This window comes from Mustela nivalis, assembly GCF_964662115.1.
Source record: "Mustela nivalis genome assembly, chromosome: 16".
NCBI lineage: Eukaryota > Metazoa > Chordata > Mammalia > Carnivora > Mustelidae > Mustela > Mustela nivalis.
The window spans coordinates 28,205,051-28,221,837 of record NC_139035.1 but is presented as its reverse complement, the minus strand read 5'-3'; the positions used below and the strand labels follow the sequence as shown (position 1 = coordinate 28,221,837).

Here is a 16,787-nt window from a genome sequence, read left to right as displayed (position 1 = left end):
ATCAACCCCAATGAAGAACACCTAAAGAAAATCTGATTAAATTCATGCTTAAGCCTAGAAGTTATCAGGAAACCAGCAACAATCTTTCACTTATATTATTATACTTGTATCCCTTACCCAATCACTTGTTTATTTTCAAAATGGATAGCAATGATCAGATGGCTTGTGCTCTGGTAAAATTGGGCAAAGGACAAACTGAAAAAGAATTTTTTTCCCCTTAATGCTAAAATGAGTTCACAGAAGAAGTGTTTGAAATGTCTGGATAAAGTGTTTGCACAAAGCACTTCGTTTTTCTCCTGTTAATCTGTTTGTTTTTGGTAAAGTGTGTGGATAAAACCCTCCTATCTTGAAAGCTAAACTGTGGGAAATCTAGAAGGTCAGGTCTATTTCTACTTCGACTGTGTATCGTCCGCAGCTTGCACACAGTAGGGGCTCACTAGGGTCGACACCGCTTATGCACGCACCAATCATTCAATCCACAACTGGGGACAACGTCGTGCCTATATTGTGCAACAGGAGACCCACCAGCTACAAATAAATCTTTTTGTGATTACACCCATCTTTTCGTGGCCTTCCGCTGGGGAAAACAAAGAAAGGAGGAGGCTTCAGTATTCAAATACTGCCAGATCACCTGTGAACTCGCAAAGTAGTCACCCTTGGAATAGGTGGAACAGGATACGAAGACAGGCAGTCTTCGAGGTTATCCGAATCTCCAGCAAAGGGCGCAGCTGCTTCCTGAGCCACACCGGAACCTTTGGAGGGGCCTCACAGGTTCCAGAGGGAACGACTTAGGAACAGGACCACTTCCGCTGCTGAGGAGAGGAGAGGGGTGGGGAGGAAATAGCTCGAGGATCTGCATCCTGCTTGCGCTAGCGGCGGCTGAGCGGCGGGCAGAGAGGGGGCGGCGGCAGAGAAGAAAGTGACAGAGCGGGTAAGTTCGCCGCCTTAGAGCAGGAGACAGTGGACAGCGGCCAGGGCTTGCTTTGCAAATCTTGCCCTAAGTTGCTGAGCCTCCGGGTGGAGTAGAGGGCCGTGCTTTGCCCGCCGCTGTCAGTCGGTGCCGAGAAGGGGCTCTTGGGGCGCTGGGGCTGGGCCTCGCGGGGCACTAGACTGAGCGGAGCTGGCTGACCGCCCTACCCCGGAGCCCGGGGAGGCGCTGGGGTTCTCACCCTGGACAGCTTCCCCGGACTAGGGCTGGAAGTCGGAGGGGGCGGGGGAAGGAAATGGGTACCGTGCGTCCCATTTAACCCTCGGGACCTAGTGAGACATTGCCAGGTGGGTGTTGGACATTGTTTCGGGCACTGAGGGAAAGGCTTGTAAGGAGAATGTGAGTCTGGAGCCAGAGCTGCTCCGACATGTACGTGCTGCCCAGCAGTCGGAAGCGGAGTTGTTTTTAAAGGCAAATGTCCAGCTCCCCTTCACCCCCACCCCCCACCCCGCTCCTGTCACTTCGGGACAAGTTAAAGTTTCAGATCCGTTGTTAAACCTGCGTGTGCCCTATCCGATCGATCGTGTCAGTACGGCTGTGGGTATCTGGTAAGTGTTCTGTAGGCATGCTTGGTGGTGAGATCCAAGTTAAAGCACTTCTGGAAGAGAGGACTCACCTAGCCATCGGGACTGTAGAGCGCACTTTACCTCTCCTTCACTTACCATCGTTTTAGCATTCCGTAGCCGTATCCAGAGTAGGGATAGTCATCTTAAAGACACCAAATAAAGGGTATGTTATGAATAAACGCTTGTGGTATAATATAAATTTTTTTCATTGAACGAAATGATTGTGTAGAGGTTGTTACTGGAAAGATCAGAAATAGTTTTTTTAAGTTACTGCTTTTCTGTTGTCTTAGGTTCGGCTTTAGAGCGTTGTGAAGGGTACTTTTCATGGTGCATGGAAGGAAAGCCAATGCGCAGGTACGCTTTCAGGAAGAAAACCTTCGGCTTCACCGATTGAAATTCAGCACGTAATAATTGAGGACTTCATTTAATTTTTTTTAAAAGATGTTTTCAAACTTTACCAGATTCTGCTTGGAACTAATGATTCTTGTTCTAAAGTAAATAAAAACTATTATCAGGAATTAATCACTTTTGAAATAGGGATCCAGTATAGTACCTAAATCTAAAGGGCATTCTGAATTTTATGTAGTTACTAACATTTAAATTTCCCTTTTTGCATGGTAATTTTTGGTGATAAATAATCATCAAGTTTAATACAATACTATACAGGTTCATTGGTCTTCAATTACCTATAGAATATAAAATTTTTTGTTGCCATATAAGAATATTAAGTGTTTGTAATGCAGTGTACTGTATATCTAATTATGGTTTTGGTTATTTCATTGATGATCAATAATACATCTGTTCTGTGAAGTAAAATAGCTGCATTGCAGGAAAGATTGTTGAGGGACTAAAAAAGGTATTGGCCATAATAACTTAGGCCATAGAAAAATAGAACAGAGTTAAAAAAAAAAAAAAAGATGATTATAAGCCCTCCCAATTCTAGAATTTAGTAATTTTTTTTAAAAGATTTTATTTATTTATTTGGTAGAAAGAGAGATCACAAGTAGGCAGAGAGGCAGGCAGAGAGAGGGAGAAGCAGGCTCCCTGCTGAGCAGAGAGCCTGATGCAGGGCTCCATCCCAGGACCCTGAGATTAGGACCTGAGCCGAAGGCAGAGGCTTAACCCACTGAACCACCCAGGCACCTCTAGAATTTAGTAATTTTTTTTTAATCTTTTCTAACAAATAGATCTAGAGTCCTTATCAAAACAAAATCAGCCTAGTTCTATTTCTTTGTTCTTTAAACTCATTTTACATTTATTGAACTGAATATATTCATTTGTTATTTAACATCAAAGAGAAACAGGTCTGGCAGACCCTTTTAAGAGAAGAAACATTTCATGATGGGGGTATGACTTATGACTTAGAACCAGGAGCAAGAGCCAGAATATTTATCTTTTTCCAAATCTGTTCTTGAATTTTTTATTGACCTTGAGCTATTTGCCTTCTCTGTGCCCAAATTTACTTTTCTAATGTGTCTGACTAGGGTATTGGGAACTAATGGATGCCTACAAATGCTTTGAGATCTCCAAATGAAATGACTTTATGAATGTAACAAATGTCATTATCTTATTTGTATCTAACTCTAAGTAGGAGTAATAATTGACTGCAAAGTACATGAAGAAATTAACAAAATATATTAAATGCCTAACCACTTCATCCTTTATCATGGATGCAAAAACCACTCATTGCCTCTCTTCCTCAGCTGCCATAAATGTCATATCTTATGTAATTGCTAAAATAAGAGCTTATTTTTTAAAAAGGGAAGGCACAGCGTGGGAATGTTTTTGGTTTATCAGTAATTTCTATATAAAATATTCACTTAATCATCCATACCTACTCTCTCTCTTTTTTTTTTTTTTTTGTTTTATTATGTAATACTTCCAGTTATTCAAAATCAAGTTGAGGGGGGGTGCCTGGGTGGCTTGGTTGTTAAGCGTCTTCCTCCGGCTGGGGTCATCACCTCAGGGTGCTGGGATCTAGCTGCACGTTGGGCTCCCTGCTCAGCGGGGAACCTGCTTTTTCCTCTCCCTCTACCCCTCCTCCAGCCCATGCTCACACACTCTCTCTCTCTTTAATAAATAAATAAAATCTTTTTTTTTAAATCAAGTTGGGGAATTCTGATGGCGTTAACTGTTAAGCTACAGCTCTTTCCTCATCATCATCACATGAAAGCCCAGCCTACCATTGCTCTCTGATTTAATTTTACTTTTGCTTGCATTAAGTCACCTTTTCTTCTTGGGATGTTATTTTCACTGCTGCAGCCCAGAAGGGCTGGGCTGTGAAGTAATGTTGATTTTACACTTAGCTGCTATTAGAGGAGCTTCGAATGAGAAGTAACTTTATGTTAAGATTATTTGAATACCTCTTCCTCTTCCTACTAGGATATAAGCTCTTTGAGTCTCATATGTATTCCATATGTTTGTGTCCCTGGCACCTAGTGATTACCAAATAGTAGTTTAAATGACTACCCAGTATCTGCAAACTTCTCTGAATGCCCCCTGCCAAAAAATATGAACAAGAGGAAGATTGAAAATTATTGAAGAAGGTATTCTGATGCTTAAATATAATGTTTTGTGACATCTTATTAGTAAAGCTTCATTGCATTCATTTATTTAACTAGTCATTATGTGTACAGATAACAAAATTTAAAAGCTACAGTAAGATATTCAGTGAAAAATAAATCTCCTAATGCCAACACCAGCTCCGAGTTCTCTTTATAGGCCACCACTATAAACAGTTTCATACTCAGTTTTCATAGACATTATAATACATATACAATTATATATAGAATATTTCTCTTTTTGTGAAAACACTAATGTCAGCATATCATGCACATTCTTCTGTATCTTTCTTTTTTCACTTCCCATATTATTTTATAGATGGTGACAAATACATATAGATCCACAATATTCTTCTTAATAGTTCAGTGGTATTTCATTGTCTGTAGGTGCCATAGTTAACCAGTCCTTTTTAGAGACATTTAAGTTATTTTGCTGTTACAACCAGTTCTGCAGTGACTATCCTTGTCGGTGGTTTTTCCCCAAATGTGTATGTGTAGAATAAATTCTTAGATGTAGAACTGCCCAAAAAGTATGTGTGTTTTTAAATTTTGGTAGATACTGACAAATTTCCTTCCTGGGAGATTATACCAATTTATAGTCTCACCAAGAATGTGCCTGTTTCCCAAGATACTATCTTCTAACCATTTATTTCATTTAGATATATTAAAACATTTTGCAATGTAATTTCCTCTTTCTTTAATTATATAAGTTGGAAACTGAGCCTGGTTTTATTAGGAATTAGTTTATTCACCAAACATTTATGCAGTGCTTGGTATATGCCTGTATAGTGCATGTATACAGATGAAGGGATGGAAAGACATGTAAATAGACATCATAATAAAACATGAACAGAATTTTAATAGAGATGTAGACATAGAGAAGGGAACTTCCGCTCTGTAGAGATGAGAGCATCAAAAAGATGGTGATATTTGAGCTAGATCTTCTAGAATGGATAAGGATTTGCTTATCCATGTACTTACATCCAAGAATGTACTTTTTAAAAAAGATTTTATTTATTTATTTATTTGACAGAGAGAGAAATCACAAGTAGGCAGAGAGGCAGGCAGCGAGGAAGGGAAGCAGGCTCCCTGCTGAGCAGAGAGCCCCATGTGGGGCTCGATCCTAGAACCCTGGGATCATGACCTGAGTCGAAGGCAGAGGCTTTAACCCACTGAGCCACCCAGGCGCCCCAGTAAAGAATGTACTTTAAAAAATAAGCACTTAAAGAAAAAAGTTAATTAAAGACACCATAAACAGAAGGAACAGTCATGCGCCCTGCCCGCCAAAAGATACCAAGACCTCCAAGTATATGATGTGAATGAAGTGGTAAGTATATCAGGGGTGTAGAGTATGTGGGGGCAAAAAAAGTGGAAATGGGGAAAAAAAAAAAAGAAAATCAGGCTGCAACCATGGGAAAGAGTTTGGCTTTATCCTGTAAGTATTTAAGAGCCAATGTACATTATTACACAGATGAGATTTGTTCTTGGTGCTGAAATTTGGGAAGATAGGGCATAGACTAGAAAGAAGGAAAAAATGATGGCAAAGAAATGAATTTAAAGGAGTTGTGGTAGTTTAGATGAAACCTGACAAGGACTGGAAGTAGAGTTATGGCAGTGGGAATTGAGAGAAGAGGATGGACTTTAGAATTGTTTAATAGTAACATCAGAAGGATTTGGTGAATGTAGAGTAAGGAAAAGGTAATGCTATAAATGACTCTAAAGATTTCAGTTTGGGGAACCAAGTGCTGCCATGATGAGATAAAAATTATAGGAAGAGGAACAAACAGGTTTCAGTAAGTCAAGAATAGTCCTCTTTCATACACTTGAAGATTATTATCTAGCAAACAGTAGTATGTAATTAGAATATGGGTTTGGGGCAGAAGAGAGCAGTTTGAGCTGGAGATTTTAAAAAAAGAAGAAGAAATTTTATGTCACCAGTACACAAAAAGTTCTTGAAGTTGTAGGCATGAATGAGAGTAGAACAGAAAAGGAGGATGCCAAGGACCAAATCTCAGGGAATACCATTGGTGTTCAAGGTGAGGCCTAAGAAAAAAAGCCAGTAAAGATTCTAAAATGCAGAAGAAGCTTAACATTGCTTGGGTCTTCTTTCATTGTATCTATAGAGTTTTTATTGATAATTTTCACTCATGGTGAAAATTAAATGAGCTTCTCCTTGAGTTCAATCTCAAATGACAAAAAAGAAAATCCCATTCAGATCTAGTATCTTTTTTTAATTTTTAAGATTTTATTTATTTATTTATTTATTTGAGAGAGAGAGAGAGTCAGACTCAGAAACAGACTCCCTGCTGAGCAGGGAACCTAATGCAGGGCTCAGTCCTGGGACCCTGAGATCATGAGCTAAGCCGAAGGCAGACACTTAACCCACTGAGCCACCCGGGTGCTCTGAGATCTCACATCTTTAGAATTTCCTGTTTAGTCAGTCTAAAATGTATGTTTAAAAATAGTTGCATATGCTGTACCTTCTTGATCTGACTCTTCCTTGGTGTGGCAGGCACTGTAGGTTGGCTTGCAGAACACCTCTTCCTCCTTTCCCTTACTATGTAGAAACAAGAAAATGAACTAGCATGTTCCGTAGCATCATCTTTGCATTTTGGGACGGCTGCGTAACACCATCCTGCCAATAAAATGTCAGCAGAAGGTGCTAAGAGGTATTCTAGGAAGGCGTTTGCTTTCCTAACATAAAGGGAGACTAGCTTGCTTGCATGCTCTTTCTCCTTCATCTGGAATCAGGTATAGAATGTAGTGCTAGTGGGTGCCCTTCTAGTAAGCAGAGCTGGCACTTTGGGATGTTATTTCTGCTTTAAGGATTCATATACTCATATGTGTAGCTTTCTCTGTTCAAGTGTGTTCAGGACTTTAAATGATGGTCACTTCAGCTGAATCTTTTTTTTTTTTTTTAAGAGAAGTCTGTCTGTTAATTTCCAATTAAAACTTTTGAAGTATAAAAGGAGAGATGTTCCTTTAGGTAGGAAGCACAATTCCAAGCTAAGAAATGATTCTGTAGGTCTTTGGACTATAAGATAGAACTTGATCATGAATGCTTGAGAAGCAGAGATTATGTTTTCTAAACTTTTTATTGTGTTTGACTTCAAATTTTATTAGCCACTTATGGAAGATGGCTCTTTCCTCAGTTAAGACTATTACCTTTGGAATAGAAGAAGGTCTAAGGAATGTGTGACATGATAGTCCTGAAATTTGAAAGCAACTTACACATTTTGGGTGTGTGAAAATGTTATTTACTTAGGGAGGTGCCAAAATTTGTAACATTCCTTTGGTGAACATGAAGTATATTTAAGATACCTGATTTGTTCTTTGGTTTGTGTTTTCTTCCTGCACTTGATTTGGTTATTCTCACTATTATTTTAGAAGATACCAGTTGTCATGGAAATTACCCATCCTTTTACCTAGCCTACATTTTCTTGACTTTCTAAACTGTTGTGACTTTGACCATCATTTACTACATACTTCATTTACTACATACTTCATTTACTTCAGCAATTTATTCCTACTCTCACTGAGAACAACTCTCTCTGAAATCATAAATCCTCATAACTTTTTTCCTAAGCATAACCTCTAGAATACCCATTCCATTGGTTCTTCGATGTAGTCACAAGCAACATGCCTTTGACCCTTTTATTTTCACACAGTTCACTTCTGCAACCATTTCAACCATTTTCTAGCCATCACTCAACTCCCTAGATTGTGGCATTTCTGTGGCATTTCCCAACTCTTGGTTAATGCAAGCATTTATATCCCCTGATTTGAACTATTGATTACTGCTGGATGAAACCAGCCATGGGATATTTGGGCTACTCTAATCAGAGTCTGTAATATTATTAGAGCCAACATTGTTCTCCAGCAGTACTTCTGAAGGTGCCTGCGTAATGCTTGCTTATTCATGCCCCACAACAGCTGTGTCACATCTTCACCCATTCTCTTGTGATCCTGTCACTGCTCCTCTCACTGGCAGCAGCTTCACAGAAAAAATAGGGGCCATCAGATATGAACTTTTCCAAACTCCTGATGCCTCCTTACCACAAAATAAATGTATCATTTCCACCTTACTTTCCCGCCCCACTCCCTTCCTCTGATCTCTTATGTAAGCCCTTCTACCTTTTGTCTCAGAGTCATTCCTCTGTATTTTGGTTCCATGCACTCCCACTCTTCCAGGAACTCGCTTCATCATTTATTCTTCCCTTTCATATTTTTAAATTTCTCCCTCCTTCTCATTCTTCACATCAGCATATATCATTTTCCAGTCTTCCTTAACTTTGAGCTGACATTGTATTGGATGTCTCTTTTCACAGGCAAGCTTTATTCTAGAAATATTCCATACTCGCTGTCTCTTTCCCTTCAGTGACCACTACCATTGAATACCTCAGGTTTTTACTTTAAGTTTGGGGATAATGAAATTTTTTGGCCACACATCATTTTCTTACTGGTTGTCCCTCCTTAGAGCATAACCTGACACCATTTTAACAGTCCCCCTTTCCTTTCCCTTCTTTATTTCTTATTTCTAAATTACTGTTACTGTATTATCCTGAGCAGTTTAGTCTCTTTGTTACTATCCTGGTGTCTCTAGAAGAGGTTAAAAAATAAAAACTTGTATCTTCGGGTAGTTGGTGTAAATGTGGGGTACAGCTTCACAAGACAAAGTGTGGTGTGGACTGTGGTGAACTAAGAATACAAGCCCTCCTAATCTTACTCAAATTCAATTTCAATCTCAAAACAAAATAAACTAAAACCAGCAGGCAAATCCTTCTGATGGTCTTTATCATTCCAAGGGGCCCTCACCTTGCCTTTTATAATTAAAAGGCCTAAATACTTGTTTTCTCAAAAGCACCATCTGTCTCTGAAATAAATGTTGTTCTTTTTCCCAGAATATAAAAGAAAAATAATTGAGAATTTTCAATAACAGTTGTTTTCTTCTCACCATATGTAGAAATTCAAATGTAATTATAGTTTCTTAAACTGATTCCATGATATCTGATGCCTGCCTTACATAATTTTATTAGATTTATTGACATTTTGGTAAATGTGAATCCTTCTTGTTTAATTTGACTTTATATGTTTGGTAATGATACTTTTACTTTTTTGTTTGCCTTTATACCTGCATTTTGAATGATTGATTTCTCCACTCTGTTATTTCCCCTCAACTTAGGTCAATATTTTTTTTGTAAAACTGACTTAGACTGAAAAAGAGATTTTATTTTATTAGTCAAATTTTATTAGCCTATTATGAGTCAAATTTTAATGTGTGTTAAAATTACCTACTTGTTAAATGCAGACCCTAGAGTCATAAAACCAGAGATTCTGATTCTCTAGGACCTCAGAAGCCTGCATTTTTTTTTAAAAGATTTTATTTATTTATTTGACAGAGAGAAATCACAAGTAGATGTAGAGGCAGGCAGAGAGAGAGAGAGAGGAAAGCAGGCTCCCTGCTGAGCAGAGAGCCCGATGCGGGACTCGATCCCAGGACCCTGAGATCACGACCTGAGCCGAAGGCAACGGCTTAACCCACTGAGCCACCCAGGCGCCCCAGAAGCCTGCATTTTTTATCAAACACCCCTGTTAATCTGGTTTCAGAGAAACACAGTATTTGAAAAGTTAATATAACAGCCCAATATATAATTAATATGTAACTATATAATAATATAACAGCCTAATAATAACATTCCTAATAGGAATTGGGCAATTAGTGAATAACAGTATCTACTCATATTTTCACTTCATTTGAAAGAAGAGCCACAAATTCAAGCCATAATTTTAAATCTGTCAATATTATGTTTAGAAAAATCTGATAATAATGAAAGAAGACCCTTTGGATACAGTCAAAGCAAGGGGAAATTTCTATATTCAAGTTGGTTAGTAAATTTAGAATATGTGGCTGATTTTACTGTTTTTCATTTTAAATACCATTTTTTTGGTATCAAAATGCTTTGGACTGGAAGTCCTGACTCAGACTAGTTTAATCAACATGGAAACCTTTTATTTACATACCAAGAAGGCCAGAGGTAGGGTGCCTTCCAAGTTTGGTGTTAGCCAGTGGCCTGATAATAGCATCTTGGACCCAAGTTCTGTCTCCAATGTAGCTATTACAATAGCAGCTCCATCCTAACCCCAAATTGATCTTCCCTCCCACTACCACCTACCAATGAAGAATGCTACGTTCTTCCTTGTTAATGCCCTACAAGAAGAAACTCCCTAAATCATGGAATATAAGTCTGTTCCTGTAGTTTGATGATGAGCTGAGTTAAGAGCATGCCATCAGCTAATTGATTTGAGAGAATTCAGGATTTCTCCTTAAAAGCTAGGGACATGGTCATCTTCCTCTGAAGCACATGGCTAGTAGAGGAACAAAATCAAGGTTATCTTTCAAGTTTGAGAGAGTTGATGGTAAAATACATGAATATATCTTGAAGTTATACTTTTCATCAGTACTAAAAGAATAAAAAATCTGCTAAGGTTATTATTAGCAGATCTTATACCCTTTGGTTTTAGAAAGACTGATTCTTTCCTGGAATTGACAGTCATTTTGTGAGAGAAGGCAACAGCTCCCTTTGGTCTCCCTAGTTTGTTAACTGTGGATAGGGTCCAGAGTAATCCTTTCACTTACCTCCTTCAACCTTAAAATACATGTAGATTAATCTTGCAAATAAAGCTAATAAAAATGTTTTTGGGGGGTTCAGTTTCTTTTTGTCTGTAACATCATTAGTTCAATATTAGAATAGAAAACTACAGATTGAAAAAACAAATAATTTGAGATCTAGTTTTTCCAGATAAATTTTTACTTGGACAATAAAGCTTGCTGCCTCAAGGTTTAATTAAAACCTTTCATAGGGTTCTGTCCTGGGGAGCAGCTCACTCCTCAATTTACCATCCCGCCCCCCAGGTCTTTAGAGTATTTATTTCATCAGACGCCAAACAACGAAGTTGTGAATATAGATGTGACAAGGTGTGAACACAGTCTATTTCTAGGACCCTTCAGAAGGTGCCCAGAAAAATGTACAAAAATCCCCACTTTTATGCAGTTAGAATCCTGTTGATGTAATGAGAATAATGGAGGATATATACTTCAGTTTTTTGAAGTACACATTTACAAAAACAAGTAGCAGAACTATAGGAGAAATAAGTTAGTGTATAGAATTAAATATGGCTTCTAGAATTAAATTGCTAGAATTAAATACTGCTTCTCAGGACATTTAAGATGAGGTATTCCTTAAAATCTCAGCCTGCCAGTAATCCCTCTTCTCATTTCTTCTCATTCTTCTGGAAGGGTACATGGTCCAACCATGTGGCAGTATGCTTGCTTTCTTTCTTCCATCTAAGAAAAACAACCAAATAAATCAGATTGCCAGAGTCATTTCTATTTCAAATACTCAATCCAGTTGCCCAAGACAGTTTGGGATAATAAAGCACTGACTTTGAAGTCAAAGGACATACATTCAGAAAAATCCTAACACTCACTCCTTGTAAGGTAAGTATAATTATCCCTGCATTACAAATAATGAGCTTGAAGATTAGAGAAGTTAAATAATTTGCCTAAGATTATACCTAATAAATGATGGAGGTAAAGTTTGAACCTGGCTACAAGTTTGCCTGGCTACAAAGCTGGTTTTAAGAGAATTAGATAAGACTTTGGGGAGTATAGTTTTTTTTTGGCAGCAAGAAAAGCTGAATTCATTTAACAATAATAACAGGTATTGGGATATAGCAGTGAGCAAAAAAACAAAACCATAAAGGTCTTTTTCTCATGAACCTTACATTCTGTTTGGGGGAGAAAACCAACATATTATGTCAATAGGTAATATATTTATGAAGAAAAATTAGACAAAGTGTATAGAGTGGTAGGGATTAAGAGAAGCTATTTCTTATAACATGTTGGGGAGGAGGAATTTCCTCTTCCCTTTAAGGTCCTTCTAGCTGGATTTAGAATCAGATTAACAATAAGACAGATTAACAGTAGGAAGTCAAATTTAATAGACTGCTTAAGGGGAATCCACACAGACATGAAAATTCCAAAGATAGTCGGGCAATGAGATACTTCCATGACCTAAGGAGAGGGATAGGGTCTGGGGATACAAAGGGGAAAAAGACCACTAGCAGAAGGGAAAGATGTCTGGAAAACAAAAGTGCCCTCTTTATGTAGGTAAGTTTCTTAGGTAAAGGGAAATCTTTGTTAATAGCTCTCTTTCTGGAAAAGCAGGCAGTTGAGGGGGAGATAAAGAGCTTTTTCTAAGTCTGCTAGGTTTGGATTGCTTTTAACTCAAAATAACGTTCATGCCAAAGTGGCCCATCTGAGGGTGGCCTGCCACTGGTCCCTACAGTGGTCTGATAAGTTGACATTTGAGCAGAGCTCTGAAAGAAATGAGGGAGTGAGCTCCATAGTCATTTGAGGGAAGAACCTTTCAGGAGGAAGCAGTAAGGCTCTGAAGCAAGCGAAGTCTTGGCATGTCCAGAAAAAAGCAAGGAAGTCCCTGTGACTAGAAAACAATGGGTAAGAGGAAACCAGTAGGAGATAAATTCAGAGAGCTAGCCAGGGGAAGAGTCCTGTAGATGATGGTAAGCCTTATATGCTTTGTTTTTTACTATGAGTGTTTAAAGCATTTGGAGCAGAGGAGTGGCATAACCTGACTCTCTTTTTTTTTTAAGATTTTATTTGTTGGGCGCCTGGGTGGCTCAGTGGGTTAAGCCGCTGCCTTCGGCTCAGGTCATGATCTCAGGGTCCTGGGATCGAGTCCCGCATCGGGCTTTCTGCTCAGCAGGGAGCCTGCTTCCCTCTCTCTCTCTCTCTGCCTGCCTCTCTGCCTACTTGTGATCTCTGTCTGTCAAATAAACAAATAAAATCTTTAAAAAAAAAAAAAGATTTTATTTGTTTATTAGAGAGAATGTGCACAAGGGGAGAGGAGGAGGGAGAGGAAGGAGAAAAGAATGTTAAGCAGACTCTTCAGTGAGCATGGATCCCAATCCAGGGCAGGGTCCCATGACCCTGAGATTGTGACCTGAGCTGAAACCAAGAGTCTGACGCTTAATTAACTGAGCCACCCAGGTACCCCATAATCTGACTTCTCTAAAGGATCACTTAGGTTGTTTAAAGAAGAGAGTATAAATTGGTAAAAATAGACCAAGAAGACCTTTTATGAGACTAATGTAATATAAAACACAGAGTGAAAATAGCCTGAATTAGGGTGGGGCTCGTGAAAAGGTAGAGAAATAGTTGGAATCCAGATATTATTTGAAGGTAGAATGACAGGATTTGCTGATAGATTAAGTTTGAGGGTGTGCGGAAGGGAAGGGGCTACAAGAATTTTGGCCTGAGCAACTGGAAGAATGAAATTGCTTTTTATTAATCTGGGGAAGGCTAGAAGAGAGACATGTTGGATAAGATAGAGAATCAAGGAATCAATTTTAGATAGATCATTGAGATCTATTTAATTTATGTGATAAGAGACATTTACATGGATCCAGACTGAGAATTTACCCAGGCAGGAAATAAGGGTCTTTTAGCCATTCATATATGGGTGATGGGAACCATGAGATTAGATGAGCTCCCCTAAGAATGTGTATAGAGAGCAGAGAGGATAGAACTTTAGAGCATGACCACATTTAAGAGATTTTTTTGCAGGTTTGCAAACCAAACCTTTGATATGAGTTTACAGATCAGCTATTATTTAAAAATTTGAATCTATACTAATACAATAATAATAGCACAATTTTTTTTGTTATGGTATACTTTTAAATGAAAAAGATATGTAGAAATTAGCTTCTGTGTTGAACATAGGCAAAATAAAAAATTGTTTATATCTGAATTTAACAGTACTTTTTTTTTAAGATTTTTATTTATTTGACAGATCACAAGTAGGCAGAGAGGCAGGCAGAGAGAGAGAGAGGAGGAAGCAGGCTCCCCACTGAGCAGAGAGCCCCATGCGGGGCTCGACCAGGACCCTGGGATCATGACCTGAGCTGAAGGCAGAGACTTTAACCCACAGAGCCACCCAGGTCTCCCCGTAGTACTATCTTTATGTACATAATTACGGTTACAACAAAAATGTTTTCAACATGCGGTGTCAGTATTAAAATGGGAATTTTTGAATTTGTCTTGTCTTTAATGGTGGTTCTTTTTTAAAGAAGCTTGATTGTACCATTGTTAAGCATGTGACTTAGTATTTCAGCTTCTAGTATGTACAAGGCATCTTTAAGCACTGTGGTTAAAAGCTTCCTTGATTGTTTAGTGGGTGGTAAAAATTGTTTTTTAACTGCTCAGTTTTTTTCTGCCTTTAAATTGTCAAATATAAACAGTGCTGTTTCTACCAGATATCAGGAGTTAAGAACATTTCATATTCTAGAATACAGAATCCCCTGTGGGCTAAGGCCAAGCACAGAAAGATTGAATTTATAAGTACTTTGGAAAAACAGGTTGGTGTTGGAGAAAGGAACAACTGTCTGCTTTCGGGCTGTGCCTTTGTAATGTAAATGTAGTTTCTTTTCCCCAAAATGTCCTTTTCTGTTCTTCTCTCCTTCCCTGGGGACTCTTTCAACACTTAGGTTTTTTATTCTACTGTAGTTCTTGTTGGTGCTACAAGCCTTAGGGGTAGTAAACTGATACTGTCCTTTGCAGGCCACATATTAGACTATCTCGGTATAGTCAGAGATGATTAAGTCTGTGAGACTCATATGAGGCCGACCTAAAACCCGGTGTTCAGAACATTGGATCCACACACCCCCCCCGCTTTTAAATAACAATATTTTTGAAAGAATTATTCATCAGAAAACTGCTTAGTGAATATAGAATCAGAAACAAATATCTGGGCCGTGGGTATAGGATATTTCACCTAAGTTCCAGAACAACCCAATTTAATATTCCTACTTGACAACAAAAATACATACCTGTGAAGTAATCTTGTAGCTTATGCCAGTTAGATCTAGGATCTTTTGAGTACAAATAAATACTTTATCGATTTTTGCCTTTCTACCATAATTTGTATGCTGGTTGCTCTCTCTCTGTTATTCATGTATCTCCCCTTAATTTAATCTCCCCTTAATAGTTAGGTTCCCTGATTGCCTCTTTATATTCCTTTGAATTTTTCTCAGTTCAAGCAAAATGCTTTGTACATTATATGCAATTAGTAAAAATCTGTTAAAAGAATAAGTACCATTTTAGAGGGGCATAGATTCTCTTTTCTCTGCATCTCAGTAGATACAGTGTGATGATTATGAAAATCCAAATATCTTCATTACGCTTACATGTCAATTGTTTGTGGCATTTATCTACCAAGTGAACCCCTGAATTTCTGAAATATGAATGTAATGTATAAACTTTGCTTCTATTGTATATAATCTGGAATAACTTTTTTAAAGGTAATAAGCCATTGACTATATTTTATTAGAAATGTTTAGGGGTGCCTGGGTGGCTCAGTGGGTCAAGCCTCTGCCTTCAGCCCAGGTCCTGGGATCGAGCCCTGCATCCGGCTCTCTGCTCAGCAGGGAGCCTGCTTCCCCCCCCCCCCCCCCCCCGCCTGCCTCTCTGCCTGCTTATGATCTCTGTCTGTCAAATAAATAAGTAAAATCTTAAAAAAAAAAATGTTTAGAAATATTTAAAGATAATTCTGAAAATTTCTTAGACAGTCCCAGTATTTTTTAGCTGAAAAAGTCAGGTTCAATTTTGTTATGCTGTTTTCTTCAAGCTTAACATTCATTTTGTAGGCCTCTTACCAAGTTAGTTGACTCCTCTCATAGTTCATTGGTAAAGTTCTTAATGATGACTGGACCAAAATAATCTACATTTACTGCAACTTCCTGGACTTTTAAAAAAAGAGTTGTATAGGGACGCCTGGGTGGCTCAGTGGATTAAGCCTCTGTCTTTGGCTCAGGTCATGATCTCAGGGTCCTGAGATCGAGCCCCACATCGGGCTCTTTGCTCAGCAGGGAGCCTGCTTCCCTCTCTTTCTCTGCCTGCCTCTCTGCCTACTGTGATCTCGCTCGCTCGCTCTCTGTCAAATAAATAAATAAATAAATCTTTTAAAAAAAAAAAAGAGTTGTATAGAAATTTGGATACCCATAAGGAAGAAAACTGAGAATCTTATTTTGAATTGTTAAATAATTCTATAGTTCCCTTTTTTCCCCAACCCAGCATTCACATCAATCCCAGTTATTAAATATTCGCAGTGCCCCAGGAGATAGTTGTGGTTTCTCCAAAAGCATCAGGAGACCTGCTCTGCTACTGAAAGGAAAGCTTCATGATTTTAGCAAGTCACCTAACCAAATCAGTTTCTTCATCTGTTAAAGGAGTTTATTATTCTAAATGATCTAATGATCTATTCTGTTTCAAATCTTAGTCTTCATTCTTTAAAGCTAGGTAACAGAAAATGTGTGGTTTTCATATCTAAAGAATTCTGGAAAACATTAACATGTAAAATTTACTAATACATTTATACTCTGATGCTGTGATGCAATGTGTATCAAATTTGAGAAATTTACAGGGCTGCCACTTTTTAGAAAAATAATTACTACGGCCTTGCCAAGAGTGTGTTCTGCAGCACCGTTACGGTAACACGTACTTAAATATATAATAAATGCCCAACTTACAGACTTCCAGAGTCTTTGTGTAAAAGTAGCTTCCCAAGCTCCAGCCATCACCCTACCCAAAAGCCA

General features: G+C 38.4%; 1 protein-coding gene across 1 annotated transcript in view; it reads left to right on the top strand.

Moving 5' to 3' along the window:
• Positions 1–802: 802 nt before the first annotated feature.
• The window catches only part of KLHL20 (kelch like family member 20), a 68,329-nt gene continuing 52,344 nt past the window's right edge, over positions 803–16,787 (top strand). The window contains exons 1-2 of the mRNA XM_082704425.1: positions 803–931; positions 1,845–1,908. Of these exons, the coding sequence (XP_082560551.1) occupies positions 1,886–1,908 (23 nt within the window). The 5' untranslated portion in view covers positions 803–931; positions 1,845–1,885. The remainder of the gene's footprint in view (positions 932–1,844; positions 1,909–16,787) is intronic.